Genomic DNA, 27,915 nt, shown 5'->3' with positions numbered 1-27,915 from the left:
AAGTAGAAGAAACTTAAACTGTTATCATTTGTTGTGCTGGAATGAAAGAAGAAATACTTAATCTCCTGAGTTTAGTACATTCCTCAGGCTATTAACTTGGTATAAATGTGGATATGTGTGTGTTTCTCTGTGTGTAACCAATACTCATATCAATTTTATAGGCTAAATGATAATATTTATGCTGGCAACCTATCTCTGTGAAAGCATGGGTGATTGAAATGCACTCTTCACCTGGTCCAAAGCACTTTTGTAGAATGCCTGGCTTTTGGCTTTGAAGAAAGAATTAAAGGCTGAGCCTTGATGTTGATTGTTTCACTACCTTCCCCCACTCCAGTAATGATGTATTTGGCTGTGTGGTCAGACGAAGGTGAATATTAGTGAGATCACAATGAACTCTGCACTTCCTCAGCAGATTCACATTGTTGGCCCCAACTTCTATCCGAAGAAATTCCCTTCCAACTCTACCAAAGGTAGAAGAGTGTAACTTATTTCAGCCATACCAGCCTAGAGAAGGAGAAGAGTGTCACTGCCTGCTTCATCGGCTAAGAAATGAGAGTTTCCTGCAATGTATGACACAAGGGAATATGGGACAACCTTCCATTTCCTGATGGAAATGATATAGTCACAATTTTCTCATCGTCTTTCAAGCTGTACTGGCACCTTGAAGCACCTAGTCACACCCAACTTCCTCCGTCCAGGTCTGCCTCAGCAAGAAATGGGAGATGTCTGATGCAATTTGAAGAGGAAAGTTGCAATGTCATACCCTCCAAGTGTCCTGATTTCCCAGGGACAGTTCCAGTATTATGAAAGGCATCCCAATTTTTATTTGCTCCTGGAATGTCGCTATCCCCTGCCAGTACCACCAGTGCTGAGCTGGTGCTTGTCCTGTAGGCCTCTTACACCCAAAGTCCACACAGTGGGGATGGAGGATCTTAGGAAACCTTGTTGCATGCACACAGAGTGCAGCTGTTAACTTGCCCAGGTGATGGGGTAGAAATTACCCTCATCTATTAATGAACACCTGTCCGGAATTCGGTTGATTTGGTTACACTGGTTGAATTTGACTAATCAATTGGTTTTGCAGATCCTCAAATTGTTATATTTAATAAATATAACCTATTTATCAACAGTTGGTTGTCTTGACTCTTATTCCTGGTGTGCTGGCAAATACAGTGTCATGATTTTGATGTTTTAGCTGCCCTATTTTATGACTATTATTCATGTGGTTTTACTTATTTTTGTGCTCCACCCTGGGATCCCTTTCCAATAAAAAGCAAGCTAGAAATACTTCTAAATAAATAAAAGATATGCTAAATAGCACATCATTTTGGCTTTCTTCTGACATAGGTGTTGACAGGCAGCAATGAACATTAATGGGAAACTGACTGAAAAAGAAAAATGTTTCTTTGTTCCACTCTTCAGGAATGCATCTTGAATAATACCTGCAGGATGGAGAGGGGAAGATTTGCCTGCAGCAAGTTTTGACTAGTTTGGCAGAATTACTAAGCAGATTTGGAGAAGAAGTAGTTTTTAAAAAACAGGTGGTGATTCCTCATTCATCTCTGTTCTTATTATTGATATTCATATTTTTCCCCCATACTTCACCAGAAGGTCCAAGGGTTGGTAGCAATGTGTGAGATATATATATATATATATATATATATGTGTGTGTGTGTGTGTGTGTGTGTATGTGTGTGTGTGTGCGTGCGCGCGTGCGTGTGCGCGCACACACACCCTCCCCCATAGAAAACAAGCACTCCCAAAACATAATTCTAGAATGTTTGCTTAAATTTTTCTTCAACATACAGATTATTACAAACATACTATATGCGTTCCCTTCACCCAAGGAAATTTGCCCTGTAAAGGCTGTCCCTCAAATTCCTAATCTTGTGAAAAGACAGCCATGAACAAAAGATAATCACCATAATTACTATGCTATGAAAGGATGCTTTTTAACTTTAAAATCTAATCATCTTCTGTTTACAAGGACTATCACACACTTCAGCCAAGTCTGGATTCTAGCTTTCCAATATGAAGTCCTGAAGAAGTGCAGTTGTCATTCATACTGACCAGCTGTTAACAATGTGTGGAGATTAACCTTGCACACCTGTACATGGGCAAATCTTCCTTTTGAGACAATGAGAAGATCCTACGAAAATGAGTAAAGCTTCCCTGTGGGCTGATTGCACAGTTTTCGTCTTGTTTACGTGCCCTGGGGATGCATATTCAAGTCTGATAAATGTTTATCCAGATGTTTAGTTATAAGAGGGGCATTGTGCATTGTGGATGACAGTGAACCCGTCTTGGAATGCAATTCTTTTTCAGTTGCTGGGTTTCAGCATTTTATTCAAAAGCATCTGAAAATATTTTTATATTTACTGCTCAACTACCCAGTTTTACATTGTCCATCTACTTTTAAAAAAGTACATGGACATGCTCATCTATAAACTGGTTTGCATTCAATGTGCTTCTCATGTTTGTTTGAGCTTCTCTTTCTCTCCCCTTCCTCTGCTGTCTTCCCTGTGTTGTATCATAGATTGCAGTAACTATTGTAACCATAATAAGTATCCCCTCTAACAACAAACTCAGGTGTTTAAAAGTGACTATGGTTTGGCAGGAAAATGGGCCCATCCAAAAATAAGGAAATAGTTTTTACATACTCTGGGGATCCCCTATGCATTAAGCAATATGTAAGTTTGAAAATCATAAGGGGAAAAAGTTTTTAAAATAGCCTGATAAACATTTGTGAATTTCCAGACTTGTAGAATGCTGAAGTGTTAGTTGAGTGAAAAAAAGAAAAATGTAAAAAGTTGGGGCCTGGTGGGGAATTAGGCTCCCCAAGAGCTCATAATAACTATCTTTGATCCGAGGTGGGGTTGGGATAGGCCTAGAGTTTGAAAACAAAATAGATTTAACAGAAAAGGAAGTTTGTATAGGTGTATAACTGATTGTGCTTCTTCTTTTGTGTTCGTATTTAAAATGAAATTATTGTAATGTATAAAAATGTGAGCAGTGGGTTGGATGTCTCAGTTTATTCTTTGATAAAGGTTGTAATCAAGTTAGATAATACACTTGATGTTGGATTAGACTAACTGCTCAATTTTGGGGGTATGCCCTTGAAAATGCAAACAGTGAATACAGCAATAGTTATCATTATCATCATCATCGTGATTATCATCATCAGTGAATTATTAATTGTCTTCTAAATAACCTTCTCAAGGTGATGTACACTAAAGATAATTAAAAACACAAAAGCAGCAAATACATGTAACACAAACTAAAACCATGTAAAGTAGACCCGGCAAAAAACTATTTATCCGTTTTTTTTACTAATTATATGCATCTTTTCCTATATGTTCTCAGTGTAACTGATTGTTACATGACCCACGAGGCTGAAAGCTACATTGTTCTCCCTCTGCCTGACAGTTCTCTATCAACTCTTTCTTCAGACAATTTTGCATCAGGCTCTCTACTATAGAGAGCAGGTAAACTCCCCTCCAATTCTTCTCATCTGCAAGGGCATCCTCTTTGGCATCTTGACAACAATGCTATGCTTTCAATCCTTGGGAACAGTCTCTTTTTCCCATACTTCTCTGAATAGTTCAGCTAGTTTTGGTCACCCAGTGTTTAGCATGCATTAACTCCTGTTCAGTAGCTGTACCATTCTTTATCTACTTTATCGTATCCAGGAATTTGATAATTCAACTGGAACTGTTTTAATGGACTGTCATGGTTGACTATCAGGGTTGTAGTAGGGCTAAGTCAGTGAGAATCTCTTTGCAGTTTTCCATCCATCTAATTAAGCCTTCCATTTTGGAAGTCAACTGGTTTTGTTTTGTTTTTGGTCATCCTTATCAGCATATCATCACCAATTTCAAACATTGTCAGACTAGCAATGTCTTGCTATTGATACATATGCCAGTTCTTCAGCATGGCTTCATCTGCTTTTTAACAAAATTATTTTAAAATAGGAACTTTCCATTCAGTGCTAATCTACACTTCATTTTACTCTGCTTTTCCTCTTATTTGTATATCACTGCAGTGTAATCCTCTGCATTTTTTCTTGGAAGCAAGTCTCACTGTGTTCACTGTGTTTAGGACTGCAGCTTTACAATCTTTGTTTCATTAAGCAGTTCTGAATAAAGCTATTTCATTTAACTTTTTAGGGTCTTCTTAAAATCTTTCTTCAATTTACTTTTGGAATGTCTTCCTCATTTGTTTATAGAAATTTGCAGCACAAGCCTAACCATCTCTATTCAGAAGTAAGTCCTATTGAATTGAGTGGGTTTTACTCCCAGGAAAGTGGAATTCCATCTTTCCTGCTACACAAATATTATGATCACCATTTATTTGTAGACATTAAAGACCTGGAACTTGCAAGCTCTTTATGTAGAAGTCACTGATTAGTTTTGCCATAAATATTCAGTCTTTTCCTAAGAATATCACTAAATAACATAGTATTTGTGATTAGAAAATCAGGTTTAAAGCTCTATGAGCAACTGGCCATTTTGACTGATAACTTCCATTTATCCTGCAATATTTGCTAGACTGTGTTTGCCCCGTATTTACATAGAAGTCACCCATAACGAAAAGTAGGTCATGTTTAGGTACCCTTTAAATTACAACTTGCAAACAGAGAATTAATCCTTGCACATGTCACAGTGATTTTTTATTTTAAAAAAAACCAGAATCTACTTCTGTAGAATAAATGATATTAGTTAATGACTTTCTGTCTCTTAACATTGCTATTCCTGTCCTCTCAGATAAGGTTATTAAAATATGGACACTTTAACACATTAAAAAACTATATTGTGGGACAACTGAAATGTCACAGTGAATGATAAGTAATATTATGTTAAGTATACAATGTTTTGGAAGTTTCTCTTGAATATATACCACTAATAAGGATTGTAAATACCTTCCTAATAAGAAGTAGTGAACCTTATCTGAAAATGTTTAGCTCTGCTTCTAATTGAACAAGTCATCATAAGAAACAGTGTAATATAAGCTATATTCAGTGAACTGTTAAATAATGCCTCAGTATTTTATGTCACGGCAGGCTAAACAGGAAATGTGCTGGCATCTTTTTTATAATGCACAGGCATATTTCAGTAACAAAGCACATAGAAATTACTTTGCAGTCGTTGATCAATAAATGTGAGAGATAAGAAAAACCTCACAATTTCTAATTGAAGCCCTTCAACAATCAAGAACCAGTTCTAGACTTGCACAGTGATCATCCTGCCCTCCACCTTCTGTCCTGGCTGCTGTGTGCAGCCGGGTTGTAGACACAATAGTGGCCGCACCAGTCCAAAGCCCTGCTGGTTGACAGCCCCTGCTGGTTGACTTGAACCCTGTATGACTATTAAGCTAGAACTTCTGACTACAGTTGTATGTGCTTTTGTTGAGGAAGCACTGGAAAGTTATAGGCCGCTTCTACAACATCACTTTAGCAATTGCCATTCTTTGTTTGTACCATCTAGACAATACCGTGGTTGACCGTTTGCATTCCCGTATATTATATGGATTTTCATATTTGCTCCCCCTTTTTTGTAGCACCAGTATGCTTGGTGTGATGAGAATGGATAGGGATTCTTAATGACAAGCCTATTGATTGCTCCATTGTTTCCCAACGCAAGGGAGGCTTTAATTAATTTCTTTTCCTTATTTTTATTTTTAATAACAGAACAGGACTAGTTACAGGTAGGTAGCCGTGTTGGTCCGCCACAGTCGAAACAAAATTAAAAAATCCTTCCAGTAGCACCTTAGAGACCAACTAAGTTTGTTTCATGTGCATGCACACTTCTTCAGATACAATGAAACAGAAGTCACCAGACCCTTATATATAGTGAGAGGGTGGGGAGGGGTATTACTCAGAAGGGTGGTGGTAAAGGGTGAATATGGGACGCGGGTGGCGCTGTGGGTAAAACCTCAGTGCCTAGGACTTGCCGATCGTATGGTCGGCGGTTCGAATCCCCGCAGTGGGGTGAGCTCCTGTCTTTCGGTCCCAGCTCCTGCCCACCTAGCAGTTCGAAAGCACCCCTAAGTGCAAGTAGATAAATAGGTACCGCTTTATAGCGGGAAGGTAAATGGCGTTTCCGTGTGCTGCGCTGGTGCTGGCTCGCTAGAGCAGCTTCGTCACGCTGGCCACGTGACCCGGAAGTGTCTCCGGACAGTGCTGGCCCCTGGCCTCTTAAGTGAGATGGGCGCACAACCCTAGAGTCGGACACGACTGGCCCGTACGGGCAGGGGTACCTTTACCTTTACCTTTAAAGGGTGATTGGCTGATAGGTGTGGTAAAACTGTTGACAACTATTTACCACACCTATCAGCCAATCACCCATTATAAGTAGGGTATAAACATGGGGAATTAGGTCTGCTTGCCCAATGGACTTTTCAGGGGAAAGGTTCAAAAGAGGATAGAATGTTTGAAGTGAAAAGAATATCCATCTGCTGAGGCAACTTTGTTAATTCTGTGATTCTCCCTGTTTTGCCACAGATGAAATCACCACAATATAGCACAGAAAAAGAGTGTGTTTACCTAGTTACCTCAGTAACAAACATGCATTGTCTTCCCTCTTTCCCCTATTACATAGAAAACAATTAATCCCATAGTGGAATCTGATTGGTTATGCAACATTTTGACATAATCATGATGGCTATGTTACCTTCATTTACAGGAAACACATAGCCAATAATATGACAACGTTGGGGATTGTGGGGGTGGGAGGAATTACCTATGGCTTCAAAGAAACTGTCAAAGTAGGCAGTAAGAAGTTGCAACAGCAGGGAGAAGGTAATGGGCACAGGAAAATATTATTTCATGTTTCATGTCAAATGTTCACACAAGCAAACATGTAACATATGACTACTTTGCATTGTGAGGTTATGATCAAATGCTAATCCTACATATAGAACTATATAATTAGGATTGCTTCCTCAATATCATATGAGACGAGTTAAAGTTTGGAGTTAAGTGGCAAAGAAATGCAAAAAGCAGAGTTTGTTAATATTCAGTTAGCACCTAAAAAAGGTAAAGGACCCCTGACAATTAAGTCCAGTCACGAACGACTCTGGGGTTGTGGCGCTCATCTCACTTTACTGGCTGAGGGAGCCAACGTTTGTCCGCAGACAGTTTTTCTGGGTCATGTGGCCAGCATGACTAAGCTGCTTCTGGCAAAACCAGAGCAGCGCACAGAAATGCCATTTACCTTCCCGCCAGAGTGGTAGCTATTTATCTACTTGCACTTTGACGTGCTTTCAAACTGCTAGGTTGGCAGGAGCAGGGACCGAGCAACGGGAGCTCACCCCGTCACGGGGATTCAAACCGCCGACCTTCTAATCGGCAAGCCCTAGGCTCAGTGGTTTAGACCACAGCGCCACCCATGTCCCTCTCAGTTAGCACCTACATTCATCCAAAATAAGAACAGTGACCCTTCAAAAGCAGGGAAGTCACTGTTTATTTTGCATAAATTTCTGTTCTTTTTTCTCACAAACTTTTAAAATTTTGTCATTAACATTGGCTTTCACATTACACACCATTATACACATGTCTACTGAGGAATACACCAGGTATCTGATAATGTAAGCTTTAGTCCACAGAAAATTATGTCATCATAATCTCATCTACAGCTCCCATCATTCTGACCATTACCATGCTGGTTGGGGTGATGGGAGTTGTAGTCCAAAACATTTAGAGGACACCAGGTTGGTAGAAGCTGCAGCAAAAGGAAGAAAACCTTCCTATGTTGTATTTGTATGACTAGAGAAGGAGAGCTGAGTTTTGGAACCTTTGGTCCAAAGTCCCATGGGGAAGTCATCCTAAGAAAAACCCAGGAAAAGAATGATGCCACAGTTTCCTGAGGAAGAGGTTTAATGTGCAGGGGCATTTACTAGCTATACTTCAAGCTCCCATTGCTTGTGGCAGCAAGAGAATACCAGCCTTTGAGTAATGAAGAAACTAGGACAGGGGAAGTGAGAAGGGGGGCAGGGAGAGCAAAATAACAAATTTGTTGATATCTAGCAACAGAGATTTCAACCTGTCTGGAATGCCTTTCACCAGATATAATATGCATATACACCAATTTCACCATAGTAGGTCTTTTTTCCAGGACAAGTTATCAGAAATTAACATGCTCCAGAGCTCTGCTGTGCAAACAGATCTTCTTTCAATTTAGTATTACTGAAAACTACATGGGACGTAATGTGTGGAGTTTTTCCTGATACAGAACTAGAGAAGGAACCCTTTAATTAGGAGAAACCTCCATGTTGTCATTGGAATTGTGGAATAAGTGATCATGAGTTCAAATGCTTATAAATATGAAACCACCATTTTATGTTGTCTGAAAGAACAGTAAATTGACTTAAATTTCACACATCTGGCATAAAACAATATAAGATTCTGTTGTGTCTTGTACTTTTTTTTTTTGAGGGGGCACCCAGATGTGCCTTGTAGTTTTTAATTGTAGAAGTATGAGAGACATGCTGCTATTTCTTAGTATTATCTACTTCACACACCAAGAGGGAGAGATAGATAATATCACTTCTTGCAAAGGAAAAAAAATAAAATGAGTTTGGCAAAATAAACAAACAAATAAGTAAAAATGTGTGAGCTACAAAGTGTTGCAAGAGACAATTGCTAGGAACAAGTAAAACAAGCCAGTATAATTAAATAAAGTGCTGTATATATATAATTATGATTAAAAATTATCACCTTACCATCTATATAACTGAAGTACATGGGGTTTTACATTTAATAAAATGTCCACTCATAAGCAATTAAAATAATCTCTACAAATGCATGTTGTTGTTTTTTAAAAAATCTGAAATTGATACCTTTTCTTTAAAAGTATATAACACAGTCTATAGCAGAAAGTGCAATAATCCACTTGTCATTTTCTACAGATCAAGTTATTTCAGATTATCATCAGCTAGCCTTGCTGATACTGACTAGCACTTAACTTTATGAATAATCTCAATGGGAGAGATCCAGAGTTGACACTTGCATAATTGAGATGACAGTAGGGTTAATTGTGCAGTGCTCAGTGTTAATAAGGATAGAAGAATTGAAAAAAGATTTCTGATGCACCATCCTGTCACTGTGCCTGTTAATCATTTGATGTAGTCTCATGTGATATAGCTCTAACATGCCTAATGTAATACAGACTAAAGAATCTTGCAAAAGGGAAAAAAGTATATTGTATGTACATATAAAAGAGATTAAAACAGATTTTGATCTTTTAAAAATCAAGTATTTGACATAAACATTACATTGAGTTTTCTGAAAAATCCAGACAATGGATAAGCAATGTCATTCAAACAATACTGTATGCCTTTCAATAACAGTCGTAAACAACTTCATCAGACTTCAAAAGAGCAACTCATTAAAAAATTCAGAAGTGTATTTTGAACTTCTGGGTTGATTACCAATGTTTTATGATAGTGGCATCAAAGATGATTAAACAGTTATGTACTGATGGGGATGGCAGATGGAAATGGGAAAGTGGAAGTAGTAGTTTTGAAAGATACACTCTACCTGTGTAGCCCAGAGAATTGTCCTCATTATCTGAGGTGGGAAGTGGTGTTCCGCTGTCGTTTCCTCTCTCGAGGTCATCAGAGTCTGTTGGAAATAACATCAGAGCTGCTGATGGGGTCATAGTAGTAACAGTAGTTGCCATTTCCATCAAATAGTGTCCATATACAAGTAAATCCACATATGACAGAAAAACAAACAGTGACAGCACACAGCATACTTTATCCTTCCACACCATTGGCTGGATTAACTTCTGTAATATCTTCAGCAACATTCTTTGTGGTTTTAAAATTCCTCTTGTGTTTACTGTGTCCCTAGTTTTATTCTTCTGTTGCACCTTCACTCTGATTTCACAGCTTGTGAAGTGTTCTGTCTACACTCTGCAGAGCAGCCAGCACATGCTGTGGTGGACATATGGGGAAGAGGAGGCTGGGTGGTTGAATGCTAGCATTGCTAATTTTCTACCTTATTGTTAATCAAAGCTATTGACTGTGATCACTCCCCATCATTGCTTCATCTCCTGGCAATTACAGACTCAGGGGACTTTACCTCTTTGTAGGAAGGGGAAAAAGCAGTGTCTTGTCAAATAAGGAGGAAGGCTTGTATAAGCACTATTTCTTATCCAGGGGTGGAGCAAAGGAAAGGAGAATTATCACATCTAGCAAAAGGCAACAGTTTATAGTAATCAGAAAGAGATATTTTCCTGAACTGAAGGGCAATATTAATGACATCATTTTTAAATGTTTTAAAAATCTCAGAGAGTACAGTCCCCCCAAATTAAACTGCAAACAAAATATTTTCAAATAGTTTGAAGCCATTCATAGTGCAGCAGAGCAAAAATGTATTTAAAAATGGGGGAAAGTATCTTAAGGGCAAAAATATCAATCATAGCTGCTAGTAGGAGAATAACTATACAGAGTATATATTTTTAAACAATATTTAATCATACTGAAATAAAAGCCCATCAGAAAGTTCTGAGAACTCAAATAACTTTACCCGTAAAAATATGGCTATAATCTCCCTTGCCCCCCTCCCAAATCATGCAGAAATAATAGGTAGCATTCTAGAAATATTATATACTGTGTGCTTTCTTTTTTTTGCAAAGTCTTGTTTAAATGATATCCTAGCTAGTCATCTAAGTACTTACCGGTACATTTTATTCATAAATCTATGTACATTATCACAAAGAAGTCAATGCACTTGGAAAAAAGTATAGCACTTCTGATATTACGTATTCAGAACACCTGTGATTCTTACATAAGATAAATACAGTGATTAAACAATATTTATTTCAAATCTTTTACTCAATACAGTACACATATATTCTGACTATGGTGAAAGATAGGCATTTTCTGCTTTGATAAAATGTACAACCCCTTTTCAGACTAGTCTTTCCATGAGAAAGCAGAATGTAAAAAAACAACTTGGAAGTATCCCTTACTTTACTGAGGTCTCCTTTTTAAAAAGCCTTTGTAGATAAGCTAGAGGAGAAAGGTGAAAACCCCTCATTTATTTGTCCATTTGTCTTGCTACTGCAGTAATATATAATCTCATGAACATCTTTCAAAGCTTATCTGAAAGAGAGTGTCGCAACTGAATCAAAAGTCCATTCTAATACATTATTCTATTATTTGCATGCAGGGAGCTATTGGACATCTTGTGAATTATAACTGTTGAAGGCAACAGGACAGGTCTCTTCCTAAATTAAATGGCAGAGATTTCATGCTTTCTCTTTCAGTTTTTTGAAGGTGCACGGTACAAAATAAAAAAATAGAGATCAAATCAGTACTAAAAATGCTAGTACAGTAAGTTTACAGCTTGTGTGCATTCAACTTTACATGTGTGATAAAAAATAAAAAGGGGGCTGGGTTCTGGGGAAAACGACACTGGCAACCCCACCCGCTATTAAACCCAACTGGTATTGACTATCCATGGAATGTAACCTCTGCGTAAGTTGCAGGCCTACTCTACACCAGAACTTAGAGCAGTTAGAACTGACGTTCTACTTGGGATTCTGCCTCTCTCTGTCTCTTCCAGCCACACGATGCTAGACCTGGTCGAGCATCCACAAAATTCTGTGCTTAAGAGTCCTTCTAATAACATTGATACAAAAGATGTGCTAATAAAACTGTACCCTAGGTAAACAACTTCTCTACATTCTCCTGAGCTCCTGGAAAAATCTTACAGTGCAAGATTTCTCATATCATGTAGAGACACAAAGTGGCTGGGATTTGGAATTGTTGGAAAGGAGACCAGCTTCTGTTTATTTGAGAAGGCTCTCTAGATGTTCAATGTAATAGTATTTTTTTAAAAAAACAAACCAAGCACAGGTGATTCTAAAAACTGCTTACCCAACAAATGTTTTCAAGGATTTAGCATTAAGAGAAGTGGAACCATGAAATGCTGCAGGCAACAGGGAAAAGGAAAGGATGGGGCAGCTGGCCTGCTTGAGCCCCTGCCAGCTTATAGCAAGTAGGAGAAGAGATTCATGGTGGACCTCCCCTTGTTTCATGGTAGACTGCCCATTGTTGTATGTTGAGATTTAAGAAAGTTTCTCCATAACCTTCTTCCATGTCATCTATACAGAAATAAAGAGTTAATGCTCAGGCCTTTATCTGATCCCTCTAATGTGCAAGTGTCAGGTGGATAGTTCAGGAGGGAAATAAAATATTGCTATTTCCCATTTTAACCTACCTGAAATACAGTTCTCTCTTGCTTGAGCTGGCTAGAGCCTTAAATTGAAACATTCTTGTTAGGGCTGGAAATATTTTTGTTGCTGGTTGCCACCTGTTTTAAATACTAATACTGAGCTTTGAATGCTTAGGTAGCATTGAAGAGATTCCCATCTTAAGCTACTTAGAATATGTCAGTGACTCCTTTTCATCTCTTGACCAGTTCACACCTGACTTTCCAAAAGAAGCAGTAAATCAGATCTTCAATGGGACTAAAACATGCAGTGAAGCATTGTTCAGTGTAGTATTGAACATTACCATATTCACAAGTAAATCCAACTGAAGTGAGTTGGATTTATTCTCTAATAAGTGAGCTGAAGTCCAATTGTGTTTAACAGTTCCTGAACATGCTTACGTATCTCTTAATTGCATCTAATACTACAAAGACAAAGAGCCCTGGATTATTTTTAGGAAATGCACTTGATAACAAATATTGAGAATCTGCAGCAGATTATATAGTTCCAACAGAGTGCTAGCTACAGCAGATCTAACCATATGTAAAGAGTGCTTCATACAGTATGTTTTTAAAGATATGTGCTTGCTGCAGCAAAGTTTAACGAATCATGGCTCCCCAGATATACATATATGTCTTTCAAAACTTAGTGTTTGCTTTCTCACACATTAATGCATTAAGCAGATATACTGTATGCACATGCTAAAAGTGTAGTATGTCAAATAGCCCTAGCAAGCATATGTGAATAACATTTGCTTTGAATTACAATGTAGCCAATGTATTAATCAGTATCACTCTGACTCTACTCTGTGTTCACACACAGACACACACAGACACACACACACACACACACACACACACACACATATATTAAGAGAACTGCCCACATTTTTTTCATATAGTTAGGGTAAAACTGAACACTGCAAATAGTTGATACTTTCTAAAAGAATATAAGGTGCAATAAATATTTAAATACAGGTTCAATAAATATTTAAAAGATGCAACATATTTAGTTTTAGTACTACTCATTTATAATTATGTTGATTAAATCCATTGACTTCCCTCTTTCAATCAATATTTAACACCATTTAAATCTTAGTTGCCTACTACTGATATATCACAGTTTCTTTAATTCTAATAAATTACATTCTAATTTACATTAGACTTCAAATACATATTCCACCAGGATACGCTGGCCAGGGGTATGATCAAGTACTTTTGTATAGTTTTCATAGGTTCCTTGTTCAGTTCTGATGATCTCAGCTAAAATGATTTGGCATTTCCGTATTATTAAACAAAAACAACTTAAAGTCTGAAGTCCATTCTGTGTTAGAAGTTTTGAGTCTTCTATACATTTTTGCTAAATAATCTAGTTTTCACCAAATTAATTAAGAGCAGAAGGTGATCTGTTAAGTGCATAGGCCATGTGTACAATAAAATGGATTGTTGCTTTAAACCAAACTGAGGCAGGAACCATTTCAGTGAACATTGACTTTCTTTGTTGCTTTCCACAATCTTAACATTACAAAGTGATCTTTAAAGACACATCATTTCTCACACTAGGGTTTCAGTGTGTTCAGCACTCTTTTTCAGATGCATCTTCCTACATTACTCTAGATTAGTGAAAGGAATCAATGAGAATTGATCCAATTTGCAGAACACAGTTCTAATATTGATAGTAGTTTATACACATTTGCTTTTGCCTAATCTTTTATTAATGATCATCTTCAAAATGTCAATTAATAATGCTGTCCATAAACTCAGTAATATGGGCTAGATAGAAATCAACTAATTAAAGAAGAGATGCTCAAAGGAAACAAAATACAGAGTAAGATGAAGGAAAAAGACCTTTTGGTGATCTGTTTTCCTTATGCTACTTTGAGAAACAGTAATCACTGTTACACAGTTTACCTATCAGTGGAAAAAGTCAATTTAATTTCATTACTTTCATCAAAACTGCGTATTAGAAAATGAAATGTGGTAAGCAAATAGATTCTCATCTGTTTTTTGTTATCTATTCATTTTGAGAAAAATACTGTGTAACATGAATGCACACTTAGCAGGGAAATAATTCAAATACCTATGTGTTCACACAGGAGCAAACATTTCCCAGAGGTTCCTGGGGGGCATTCCTGAGAGTGAAGTGGCATATTTATTTGAGAAAGGAGGGCCTATCCTATCTGAAGCATCCTAGCTGAGGCTGTCCCAATGGGTGTTTGCTAAAGCACCAACATAGACTCAAGGGTAGTATGGTAGGGGTGGGTAGGTTGCTATGCCCTATGGCACAGGTGGGAAACATCTAATGCAGTCTTCCAAGACTTTATATCTGGCCATCCAGACTATCTCCAGGCCAAACATCCTCCAAACTGCAACACACCCATCACCAGCCCTGCTTGACACCCTGCTTAAATATGTTTGCCTGACTAGAATGTGGCCATGAACTCTGATAGCGCTTCTTGATTTCTGGATGGAGGTTAGAATGGAATGTGTGAGTGTGTAGAAACTATCTTACTGTGCACATTGCTTTGTCCACTTTCGCCTCTGGCCTCACCCACCACTGACACGTGCCCCCCAGAAGGCTGTGTAGAAGGGAATGTGGTCCCCAGCCTTAAAAAGATTACTCACCCCTGGTTTATAGGAATTCCATCTTTCTCTTTAGACTTCCTGTCCTGTGAGTGCTAATCTTGAGTGTTTGTGTCTTGGGTTGGGTACCTGAGGGATTCTGCTGATATGCTCCTCATCAATATTCCTGTGTCAGCTGATGAAGATTGTCTCGATTTGTGTTGATGGCTTCTAGGATGGAGTATTTTAACTTCTATGCTGACATCTCAGGATATGGAGGACCTCATGGCCACAATGAGAGCCATGGTTGTGCTGCTCCTTGGATTGCATACTCTAGAGGTTGGTGCTGGAGGAATGATGCTGACCCCTTGGTGGTTATTCTATGAGATTTCACAGGTCTGTTTTATCCCACATGCTGTTTAATTTCTATGTTAAACCACTGACTACAGCACTTGACAGGATAAGGTCCAATAGGCTATGACTCAACTCAGAAGAAACAGAGGTACTGTTAGTTTGTGGTTCAACTGCCCAACCTAGTTTGGAATGGGTGTCCTCCTAAGAGACCTCTTTGTCTCCATCTTAGACCTAGCCAGACTTTACCTTCCTCTTTGATGTAAAAAGCTTAAAGAACTAGGTTCATAGATTAGGAGAGATCTTGGATCCAGCACTGTTGCAGGAGGGAGAGGTGTTGTTCCCTTTTAGCTTAGAGGACCTTCAGACAAAGATAGGTAGAGAGATAACTACAACATGTGTCCATCTTTTGACTAGTTTGCAAAGGCTTTAATTTTAGTAAAAGTAGACTAATATGTGTTTTTGATTCCACCTATTTGGAATATGTCAGTCTTCATGGAAAAACATAAATATGATCATATTTTGTGGTTTACCAACAGCCAACAAAACTAAGAATATTATTTTTAAAATCAGATGAACGAAACAGGAACTGGTCAATTTTTCTCTAAGTGATAAACAAAATCCATCCACACACACAGCAAAAGCCTAAGAATCTGAACTGGGAAGGATTACTAAATAGATTGTAAATTAATGTATCACTCTCCAGTAATCTATAATAAAAGTTTGTCCAAGGCTCTCATTCCTCTATGTGATCAATGTGAACCTCAAAAGAAAGCACAGGGTCAAAATTACGTAAAAGTTTATGAACTTGGCTGGGAGAATGAAAGCAAGTTCTGAAATGAAACGGCTGGGGAGGATAATAATCGATAACTACTCTTATCTTGTCAAATTTCAGCCTTAGAAAATTAATATCACATAGGCAATCATGCAGCACAGCAAGGGGCATTCAGGGTTTACAGCAACCAAACAGATACCTTGAGGTGCTGTCAATTTGTAATATTGTACAACCTGAGCATGAGACTATTAGCCTGCAGCTGCAATTTCAAAAACCTCATGGGTATCTGGGAACCCCTGAAATAACTAGAGAGAGGGGGAAAACACACCCTTATAGTCACAGGGCCCAGAGCAATAAAGCATGAACACTGAAAAATACAATGAATTTAACTCACACAAGGCTGCTGAAACAACAGTATAGGTGTTTATTCCTCACAAATATAAAACACTCTCTTCTCAAGTTTCATGTAAGCAGAGACAAATAACAGTAACAGTCATTTCAAACATGGCTCTCAAAGAATATAGAAGTCAAGACATGCCCAACTGTTGGGAAATGGTGTATCTACTTTTCTGCCCCTTCCCCTCCAGCTCCATCATATAATCCTAATCTGTTAGACATACATCAAGTAATTGCTGAACAGTAGACTATGGCTAGCATACAAAAGTACAGCTGAAAATATACTATTATAATTAGACTCCAGTAAAACAGACTTTTAATCCCAAAAGACTATTGAATCACCCTCTAGAGATGAAAGAGAGTTTCATTAATTGAAAATATAAGTCTATGCACCCATAGGATGCATAGATATCAGATAGGTTGATAAATTTCTTTAGCAAAAAAAACCTTTGATACCGGTAAGCCAGTAGATATGATACTTTAATTGAATTGTGGATTTCTTTGACGACTTTCACAGAGAGAATAAAGATAAGACTATTACCAAGATGATGATGATGATGATGATTTTTTAAAAAACCATGTTCTGAAATTATATTAATACCTTTTTGGGTTGCAGGGATAATCTTCTTGTATCGTTTAGGCTGTATCTATTAATCAGGGAGTAATACAATACTAATGTGATGTTATCAGCAACTAAAAGAATGTGAACTCTATTTGAAGTGTACAGCATACTGAACCACCATTTTAAGTTGTTTTTTTTAAGCCAGCCAACCACTAACTTAAGGGCAAAAGGCTTTACAAATCAATACACATTGATTTTTTCCTGGGAATTTTTTGACCTTAGGATGGTCACCATGACCTAATCAATAGGCTTGTGGGTTTTAGCATCCATGTGCTGGTACAGGTGCACAAGTAGGGGTTGCAAGGTTTGCTCCCAGTCTGCTTCCACAGATGAGAGTGGAATTTGTATAGGCCCTTTGTGATTCCAATGAATGCATGGAGTTTGTGAACACAAACTCCTGCTCCACCCTTTCCACGTTTTCAAATAACATCTGTAAAGGGTTTGTTTCATGGCACTGCTGTGCTTTTTGTAAGATGCTACTTCAGTAGCTATAAAGAGAGCAAAGTTTGCACATGTTCTAAATTCCACATAGAAACTAACAGAATGATTGGACTAGAACCAACATATTTTAAAATGGTTTTTGATTGGAATATTTTGGAGGGAATGAGATGTTTAGAGGATCACTGCCTTGACTATTATTTATAAGCTCAAAGTAAAAACAAAGCATTGATGTTTTAAAAATATTATATGTCTACTCAGAAGTAAGTCACATTAACTTCCCTAGGAAATGGCTAGTGTATAACTTTCATAGTTGGCTCACCTATCAGTTGGCTCACCTATCAGGTAAAATGTGAAAATGGTTTCAAGGCAGACGAAGTTGGTTGTGGTGAATTAGCCTCCCAGCTCTCCCCTCAGTTGCCTTGCCTACCACTCCCCTCCCCACCTTCTGTTACTTTTAATGTATTTATGCTACTAATGCAGTTATGGCACCACCCCTTCCTTTCTGCCTTGTTGGAAGGCAAGGGGCTCTGTCACAGCAAGCCATTCTGGAAAAGGTGACCCAGGAGAGGGCTTGTGCTGCCATTTTCCTGGGGTGGCTAGGGCTCGAGAATGCCATTATTTAAATTCTTAATTTTACATTTAATTTTAAGGTTTTATTTAAAAATGGTCTAGCTGACCTAAAAAAGCAGTTGTGGCAGAGGCAGTCTCCTAGGTGATATCCCCCCAGAACGCCTCAATCTGAGTAAGGACCCACATTCCTTTCTCAGAATAAGAAAGAGAGGAGATGGAGGCAGAGATGTGCTGCTTCTGTGTTAGCGGCAAAACAGTAGGGAAAGGTACGAGGAGTAGGAAGCTTGGTGGAAGTTGTCCTCATCTTGGATGGCACCATATCTTGTGCCAGTCCTGTTAGCTTTGCTAGCACAGGAAAATTGTGTAGCCAACAATATGGCAGCTTCTGGTGATTCCCTCCTCTCATATATCTTTGACAAGTGCAATGGAGAAGCAATTCTGTTGCAGACATTAGTTTTTGAATACTTTTGTGTAGTCAATGAAACAGAAGTAGATGTTTTTCTGGAACTCTCTAGCTTTCTCCATAATCCAGCGCATGTTTGCAATTCGGTCTCTGGTTCCTCTGCCCCTTTGGAATCCAGTTTGCACTTCTGGGAGTTCTCAATCCGCATATTGCTTAAGCCTGCCTTGTAGAATTTTAAGCATAACCTTGCTAGCGTGTGAAATGAGTGCAATTGTGCGGTAGTTGGAGCATTCTTTGGCACTGTCCTTCTTTGGGATTGGAATGTAGACTGATCTTCTCCAATCCTCTGGCCACTGCTGAGTTTTCCAAACTTGCTGGAATATTGAGTGTAGCACCTTCACAGCATCACTTTTTAGAATTTTAAATAGTTCAGCTGCAGTATCATCACTTCCACTGGCCTTGTTATTAGCAGTGCTTTCTAAGGCCCATTTGACTTCATTCTCCAGGATGTCTGGCTCAAGGTCAGCAACCACACTACCTGGGGTGTACGAGACATCCATATCTTTCTAGTTTAATTCCTCTGTGTATTCTTGCCACCTTTTCTTGATGTCTTCTGCTTTTGTTAGGTCCTTACCACTTTTGTCCTTTTTTATGGTAATCTTTGTATGAAAAGTTCCTTTCATATATCCAATTTTCTTGAACAGATCTCTGGTTTTTCCCATTCTATTGTTTTCCTCTATTTCTTGGCATTGCTCGTTTAAAAGGGACTTCTTGTCTCTCCTTTGGAAATCTGCATTCAGTTTCCTGTATCTTTCACTCTCTCTCTCGCATTTTGCTTGCCTTCTCTCCCCCACTATTTGTAAGGCCTCGTTGGACAGCCACTTTGCTTTCTTGCATTTCCTTTTCATTGGGATGGTTTTTGATGCTGCCTCCTGTATGAGCCAATAATCAATATTTATATTTATGGACATGTTTAGGGAAGCTTTTAATGTTTGATGCATTACTGTAATTTAATATTTTGTTGGAAGCCGCCCAGAGTGGCTGGGGAAGCCCAGCCAGATGGGCGGGGTATAAATTATTATTATTATTATTATTATTATTACATTTTAAGCTGATTTTGCACCCCGCTGTCGCCTGCGCCCCTGTCGGGAGCCCACCTCACTCCCTAGCTACAGCCCTGTCTGCAACATGTCACACCTAAACACACGATGTGGCTACTCTTTGAGAAAGAAAAGGGGGAAAGTGAGTGTATGCATACTTTATTAAAAACATGTATTGTACATGTCCTGCTCTCTGGTAACTTTGGATAGGATTAGATACCAAGGGAGTATACAAGAAAATTTAATCCCACATAAATTTAGTTTCCAAAATAGATCTCAGAAAGTAAGAGAAAGAGTTTTGTACACATCTGAAAATGTATATAGAATTCCTAAAGTATGTGTTATCATTGTAGAGCTATTTGCACAGTGGCACATCCACTTGCTCTGTAGTACAGTCTAGGCTGGGTTGTGTGTATTGATCAGGGTAGTGGGGTGGGAATGCCAGAGGATCAGATAGATGAATGATCTTGCCTTTTGACAGGCATATTGACTAGTTGGTCTTTTGTCTAACAGAAGAGAATTAGGCAGCAATCCCGTAAACACTTATCTGGAAATAAGCATCGCCAAACACAGTGGGACTTACTTTTGAGAAAACAGGCATAGGACTGTGCTGCTTTAAATGCAGGTAATGGGCTTTTGCATCTCAGATTAGGTTTTCTTTTGCATCTTATATTCTATAAATAACCCAACTGTAAGATTTTAGCTACACTCATAATGATTCAAAGTGTAAAAATACCTTGGTATAACAAAAAATAAAACTATTTTTCATATGCAGCATTGCATACGTATGTTACATTTTCTAAGTGTGCTATTAACACAAAATAAAAATAAAACAAAGATGTTTTGTGATATCTGAATGCTTGCCAGCTTATTCCAAAACTGACTGGCAAATAGATATGACAATTTTAAATATACCAGTATTTAAAAATTGATTTATTAAAACCATTATGGTTTGGCCTTTCACTCCAGTATCCAAAAGTTGTTTGAATTTAAGCTGTTCCTTCATTTGTCATACCTAGAGGGCAAGCCAACTAATGACTATATTGATTTTCCTTTGTGTTCAATTCTTTATGCATCATTCAGCCAAGGTGAATATGGGCATACTCTGAAACTGTTTTTCAGTGTATGTTCGTAGGACATTAATTTCAGATAAAAGTGTTTTCATATGCCACATTTTCTAAAAAGTCAATCAGTAGCAATTATTGCAAAGGATTTTCAAAGATAATTATATTATTATCATTAGATAATAAACATTAAGAGTGTGAACAGAAATTGTATGTTGATCACTAAGCATGTCAATACAGAAAACTTTTGTTAAAATATATTTATCTACATTTCTGTAGGCTGGTGGGCAGTTTGCATCAACAAGAAAGTACAGCTGAAAAAAATATCAGTAAAAACAATATTAAGTAAATGGGATTGTTAAAGTGAAGCCTTTCTTTGACTATTCATGCTTATGTATTGTATAAATGAACATGCAGAATTGTGTTTTTCGCCCTCAGTTACACAGGATATATATAATAGATGACCCAAGCCTATGGACTGGCCAACAAAGTTTCTGTGGTTTGTCCAATAGTGTCCATGTGTGAACAAACTGATTCCACTGACATTGCAGGCCTGCTCCTCCTTCTCTCCCCTGAAGCTCCATGTAGACCCCCCAAAATTGGGTCCCTGTGAAGCAGATTTGGAGGGTCGTGGGGAGCTGCAAGGGGTAGGAGAGGAAGTACAAGTGGAAGTCTGTTTGTACAACATTGAGTTCCACCCTCTTAAAAAGGTAAAGGTAAAAGACCCCTGACAGTTAAGTCTAGTCGCAGATGACTCTGGGGTTGTGGTGCTCATCTCGCTTTACAGGCCGAGGGAGCCGGCCTTTGTCCACAGACAGTTTTTCTGGGTCATATGGCCAGCAACGGAACACCGACACCAGAGCAGTGCATGGAAACACCGTTTACCTTCCCGCCGGAGAGATACCTATTTATCTACTTGCACTTTTTGGGGAGGAGCTGGGACTGAGTAATGGGAGCTCAACCCGTCATGGGGATTTGAACCGCCAACCTTCTGATCAGCAAGCCCAAGAGGCTCAGTAGTTTAGACCACAGCGCCACCTGCATCCTCTCTACTCTCTTACTTCTGTTTTAAAGGGGAAACTGCATGCTGTAGCTATCAGAGCTTGTGTGTGGGTGTTTGTGTGTGTGTGTGTGTGTGTGTGTGAGAGAGAGAGAGAGAGAGAGAGAGAGGGTGGGTATTTCCAAGACTGCAAACCAGGCATGCCTAGTCTTCTGGTAAACCTTGAGGAAAATATACATTTTAGGAAAAGCATTGTTGAGAAAGTTGCTTTTAATATCAGATCAACTAGTAATAGATATGAAAAATCCTGCTCTCACCACAACTTGTTTGCCATATTTAAGGTAGTAAAAATCAACCTAGAATTTCACAGGCAACAGAGGACTATCTTACTGATAATCCAGTTTAAAGAATTTTTCCTGACTTTTGCCTCTATTCAAGAGTATCACAGAGGTCAAGGAGGTGCTTGGCTGCCTCAAGGGAGAACCCTGTAGATGTGGACTTAATGCTGAAATGCAGCTGTTGTTTGGAAGCGGGTGGGTGGGAAGTATGGAATTACATACGAAGAAAAAGAAAAAAGAAATCAAATATACAAATGGAAGAAAAACATCACTACCCAATTTTCTATTAAACTTTAATGCCCTGTCTCAACTGTGAGCACATGGTTACTAAACATATGTAGAAATGTGGAATGATTTCATGAAATGTGAATTATATGAGGATTGTATAGCAGAAGAAATATGCATACATACAAAGAAATATAAATAAGGGATTATTATACTGAACATCAAGAGCTGCTATGTTTACTGTTTATACTGCCTATTTCATACCAACTACATATTGAAAAATGCAATTATACAACCTGCCTCTCAAAATAAACAGCATTGATTAGTTCAACATAAAATTATCAGCACAAGCACATAAGTAAAGCCTCAAAAGAGCTTGTCTATATAAAATTTATGAATGTGTGAAAGAGTACAACACAGTGTATCATGAATTACACCAGGTATTAAAATCACAAGATTTTAAGTTCATGGCACTGTTTTCACAGTGGCCAATCAAATGCCTATGGGGATCCCACAAGCAGAACATAAGAACTACAATACTCCTCCCACTTCTGATTCCCAGAAACTGGTATTCATATTGCCTCAGACACTGGAAGGTGCTTATTCATCCATATTAGGCATAAATAAAAACATCTTTAAAAACACCTGTGTGGAACCAGTCCAAAAAAAAGAACAACATATAGAGAGCGAAAAGTTCCCTACATATTCATAGCAATAGGTCATGGCATGAACATTAATAATGACATATACAGTGCTACCTCGGGTTACATACGCTTCATGTTACAGACACTTCAGGTTACTCTGCTAACCCAGAAATAGTACCTTAGGTTAAGAACTTTGCTTAAGGATGAGAACAGAAAGCGCGTGGTGGCGGTGCACCAGCAGCGGGAGGCCTCATTAGCTAAAGTGGTGCTTCAGGTTAAGAACAGTTTCAGGTTAAGAACAGACCCCCAGAACGAATTAAGTTCTTAACCCAAGGAACCACTGTAATTATCTCTGTGGAAAGATTGTGTGTGTGTGTGTGTGTGTGTGTGTGTGAATATTTAAGCATGTAAACACTATCTGCAGTCTGAAGTAGTACAGTCCAGAGTTTCAGTCAGAACTAGGTCCCAGATTCTTTCAAGACTGTGGCATGGTGCATCTTGGGTATAGTAGACCTACGGTTCTCCAGGCACATTGTGCAGAATAAGAGAATACTGGTGTGCAGGATGCAAGCTGTTTAGCCATGGGAGATACTGTCATTGCTGCTACTAGCTCTATAGCTTACTAAATATTCTCTACATGTTACTGGTCTATATATGCACCTGAGGGATTTGCTTCATCAGAAATTTCAGAATATTAGTATGACCCATGCAGGCTGCCTGGCCCACTAATGGGGCAAGGTGAGGTGCCTCCATCGAGCGGTAGAAGCCCAAAAGGTGGCGCCTGCCTTGTGTCCACCACCCGCCCCATTGCCAGTAGAGAAATGGTGCTGGCAGTGACACGTTTCCGGTGACATCTTGCAAAGTGCACAAGATCTCGCAAGATTTTGGTGAGCCCTTGCTGGAAGCCGGCATTGCTATCAGCGCTTTATAGGCACTAACGCTCAACACAAGTAAGAGAGGTGCAGCGCTGGTGGTGTGGTGGCTGTGAGGGGGGTGACATATTCCTGTTTTGCCTCAAGCAGCAAAACCAAGTTTTAAAGGATCTGGTTATTATTAGTTTGTATATACAGTGTGGGTAGGTATATGACCCCAGCATTCATCCTCTGCTGCCCCCTCCACATTAGTCTCTAACTTAATAGAGCTCTGCATTGCCTTTGCAAACAGGACACAGATTTATTTGAAGTATCTCGTTTTCCCCCAAATATAAGCCTTATATGTTATCCAGTCTACAATAGCACATGAATCGAAACAGACTTGAACTGGCATGTGAAAAGGCTGACTCCTTGGATTTTAGTCAAAGTAAACTAATCAGTTTACATCCAAATATTCCAGCATAATCAGTTTCTAGTTCAAGATGCCAAATCCATGCTTAACTTTAAGAATATCCTTAATTCATACAAAAATACTTAAGGGTTTTTATTCTTTGATTAAGGAGTTTGAATATTTGAATTATAAGTCTACATCTACATTTCCTACCATGTAATCATCTAGGCAGACCCTTAATAGCAATTAACACTGATGTGCACTTGTATGCCTCATTTATACATTCACCAGAATATCTGTTTTGAAAAAGGCCAGTGATATTACTCTACAGAATTCTCACATACATTGAGACAAAAGAGCAAAAACACCTATTAAATGCAATGTCTCGCTCATGAAATAAGCACCATCTTCTACAATCACTTGCCATTCTGTCTTTAGAAAAATATGATTTCCTTTAAAACTTCTCATTAGAATAACAAATACACAGTAATTTTTGGTAATAAGGAAGGAAACTGGCATAAAACCATAATAAAGAAAAGCCAGCTGAGGAGCCTGGTATGAAACAATGCTATGTATAATTGGTGTTTAATTATGCAGAATTAACAAATGGCAGAAGCACGGGTTGTATTACTTGACCAAGGCTCTTTGCCAAGTCAACAAGCTGGTCTAAATGGAGGAAGCAACCCATTCAGTTATCTGACGCCTCTGAGTGGAACCTTCTTTGCTGTGCTCTCCATCTGTGTTGCCAAAAACATTTAGCAGAAGAAAAAAATCTGTTGATTTGCTAAAGCAAGATAAATTTCTGTCATTGACACTGGTGAATGCACCAATAAAATCATAAAAAAGTTTTCTAAACAGCGTATTCAGTCGATGCCAAAAGTTTAGAAACACAACAGCAGCCAAAACACTAATTAGTTTGCTTTTGTAGCGCTAGCATCTCACTGAATGAAATTGCCTATGTTTATTTTTTTAAACTTCACCTTCCATAAGCTATTGTCAGTATATACAGCTAATTCTGCATTTTGATTTTTTTGTGTGGCCTTATTTAAACCACTTGAAGTTACTGGAGGAGTATGACTGAAATCTCATATTCAGCAAGGTCTGCAAACTGCAATACTTTCATGTTAAACATCTGTGGAAATGGCGAGACGAAAAGTTTCCAGAAGGTTAGTTATGTCGGTCCACTGCAGGAAAAGCAACAAAGTGTGGCACTTTAAACAAATTCATTATATCATAAGCTTTCATAGACTAAAGTGTACTTCATCTGATGGATGAAGTGTTATACTAAGTTGGCAGGTAGTGGAGGGGGGGAAATGGCACAGACAAAAGTACAGACTTGTGACAATTTGATGACTGCTACCGCAAAGCTTATTCTCATCTCCAGAGAATGTCAACATTTTCATGGCTAAGTTATAACAATGCTTTCTCACTTCCTGCCTTTCCTCTATCCAGGATACATTGCTGGAAGTTAGGGTGCATTCAGGTGTGGATAACATTGCTTAAGTTTTTCAGGTTACAATGCTATTGTTTCTGTCCTGTTTTCTAAAATTCCTTTCACATTGACATATCTGTTGCATTATGGAACTATAGCTTTTTGTTACCAATATACCAACGTCACATTAAATTCTGTGTGATGTGGCACAACAAATGCCATTGGACAACGTTGCTACTCCCCCAGAACAATGAGGTCCCTGCAGACTGCAGCAGAGCAAATGCTGTCCCCATCTTAAAAAAAAAAAGGGAGGGGGAGAGAAGACTCAGGTAACTACCATCAGCTTTACACTGATACCAAGAAAAGTTCTAGAACAGATCATTAAGTGCTCAGCCTGTTAGCACTTAGAAAAGGATTCTATGATTACTAAGACACAGTATGGGCTTCTCAAAAACTAGTCATGCCAGATGAATCTCATTTCTTCTTTTGATAGAGTTACAAGCTTGGTGGATCAGGAGAATGCCTTGACATAGTGTATCTTGATTTCAGTAAGACTTTTGACAAAGTCCCCCCATTATATTATTGTGGAGTGGGTAATGAAATGTGGGCTGGACAAGTTAACTGTGACATGGATTTGTAGCTGGTCGACTCACCAAACCCAAATGCTGCTAACTAATGGTTCCTCAGCATTCTGGAAGAAAATGACAAGCGGGGTGACACAGGGTTCTGTCACTGGACCACTGTGGTTCAACGTCTTTATAAATGACTTCGATGAAGGAACTGAGCGGCGTTAATCAAATTTGCAAATGACAAACTGGAAGGTGTAGCATAAGACAGAATCGGGATTCAAGATGACCTTAACAGATTGGAGAACTGGGCCCAAACTAACAAAATTAATTTCAATAGGGACAAATGTCAGGTTCTACACTTAGGCAGAAAGAACCGCATGCACAAATATAAGATGAGGGACGACAGTGGACTTGGGAGGTGGTGGACTCTCCTTCCTTGGGGTTTTAAAGCAGCGATTGGACAGCCATCAGTCATGGATGCTTTAGTTGAGATTCTTGCATTACAGGAAGTTGGACTAGATGAGTCTCAGAGACCTTCCAACTCTAAAATTCTATGGTTCTATGATTCCACATGTGATTCCACACAAATATAGTAGGAAAGGCTGATATACCACCCCAAATTTTATCACTTTACTCCCATGATTTTCTGGGTTAATGGGGTTAAAAACGGTGTTTATCTAGAAGCAATTCACATGGAAATGAACACTAAACTTTCACTATATTACACTAGATTTCCAAAAGTGGATTTGACGTCATGTGAAATTTCAAACATAATGTGGAAACTAACTGTAATATCAGGGAAACAGAATTAACTGCCATGTGAATGCAGCCCAAGTTTCAAACAACTGGAGGACTTTGGCATGAAGAAGGCTGTCCTACTGTAATAATGATACAAGGAGCCAAGTGTTCTCTAAGACAGTGTTTCTCAGACTGTCTGATGTGATGGACCAGCATTATTCCCTCCCGTTGCCAGCGTGCTAGGGACCAGTATCATATTTAGTCTCTGAAGCATCCCACCTGTCAGGATGCTGTCAGAGGCCCCCGACTGGTTGCCCAGGAAAATATAAAGACAAGGAAAAGTTCCCTATAGTCCCTTTTGCCAAACTTTACAGAGAGAGGCTGTAGAACTCAGCCTCTTGGATAATGGCATTGTCCTGAGTGAATCTCCACCACCCTTCTCTCCCACTTCCTAATTCGTCATCATCATCACCTTCTCTATGGGTGCCGCTAAGTGCCTTCTGACTTCGAGCTCTTTGCTTTCCTAATTTTAAGGCTCGCTAGGTTCTGGGAGATGGTAGGTCTGGAATGCTTTCTAGTGATAATGTGTCAGCCAGCTGCTCTCTGTTCCTCTTCTCCCATTATTTCCCAACTTGCCCCCTCATCTGTCTCTGAGCTGTGACTTCCTATAAACAACTGTTGTAAATCCATACTGTCTTCCTCCTTCCCTTCCCTAGAAGGGTCAGAATGGGGAGGCAGTGTCCACCACTCCTCCTCCTCCCTTGACACCACCCAACCTGGGCTGTGGTGGAGTTATCCAGCACCAGCAGTTAATGGCTTGTGGACCAGCACTGGTACATGGACTACTACTTTGAGTAGCACTGCTCTAGGTGGATAGTGGGGATGAAAGCAATTCTGGAGAACACCATCAGAGAACAAAAAATTGTCTGTGGTGATTTTGGGATCAGTTGTGAGAGTGGCATACCATAGTAAAATTCATTTGCTTTCATCCTTCAGTCTCCTATGCCATAATTTTATACAGTTTCCCACAACTAACATTGCTCCTACAATTACAGGTTCATAGTCAACAATATTGAACTGTTTATATGTGCCTTGGTTAAAATGCATTCACTGCAGAAATTTACTTAAAATTGCTTCCACCCCTTTTTGCACATCTTTTTGGGCAAAACTTCTAGCATTTTCCCAAATCAATGGGTTTATTGAAG

At 38.8% G+C, this 27,915-nt stretch overlaps 1 protein-coding gene across 2 annotated transcripts in view; it reads right to left on the bottom strand.

The window, feature by feature from the left end:
* Positions 1-27,915, bottom strand: part of ROBO1 (roundabout guidance receptor 1) — a 564,053-nt gene that overhangs the window by 315,094 nt on the left and 221,044 nt on the right. For both annotated transcript variants that reach the window (XM_083439173.1, XM_083439174.1), the window contains exon 3: positions 9,536-9,619. In XM_083439173.1, the coding sequence (XP_083295299.1) occupies positions 9,536-9,619 (84 nt within the window). The remainder of the gene's footprint in view (positions 1-9,535; positions 9,620-27,915) is intronic.

Source organism: Podarcis tiliguerta (genome assembly GCF_965153285.1).
Source record: "Podarcis tiliguerta genome assembly, chromosome: 4".
Taxonomy (NCBI): domain Eukaryota; kingdom Metazoa; phylum Chordata; class Lepidosauria; order Squamata; family Lacertidae; genus Podarcis; species Podarcis tiliguerta.
This window is presented reverse-complemented; position numbering and strand designations above follow the sequence as displayed.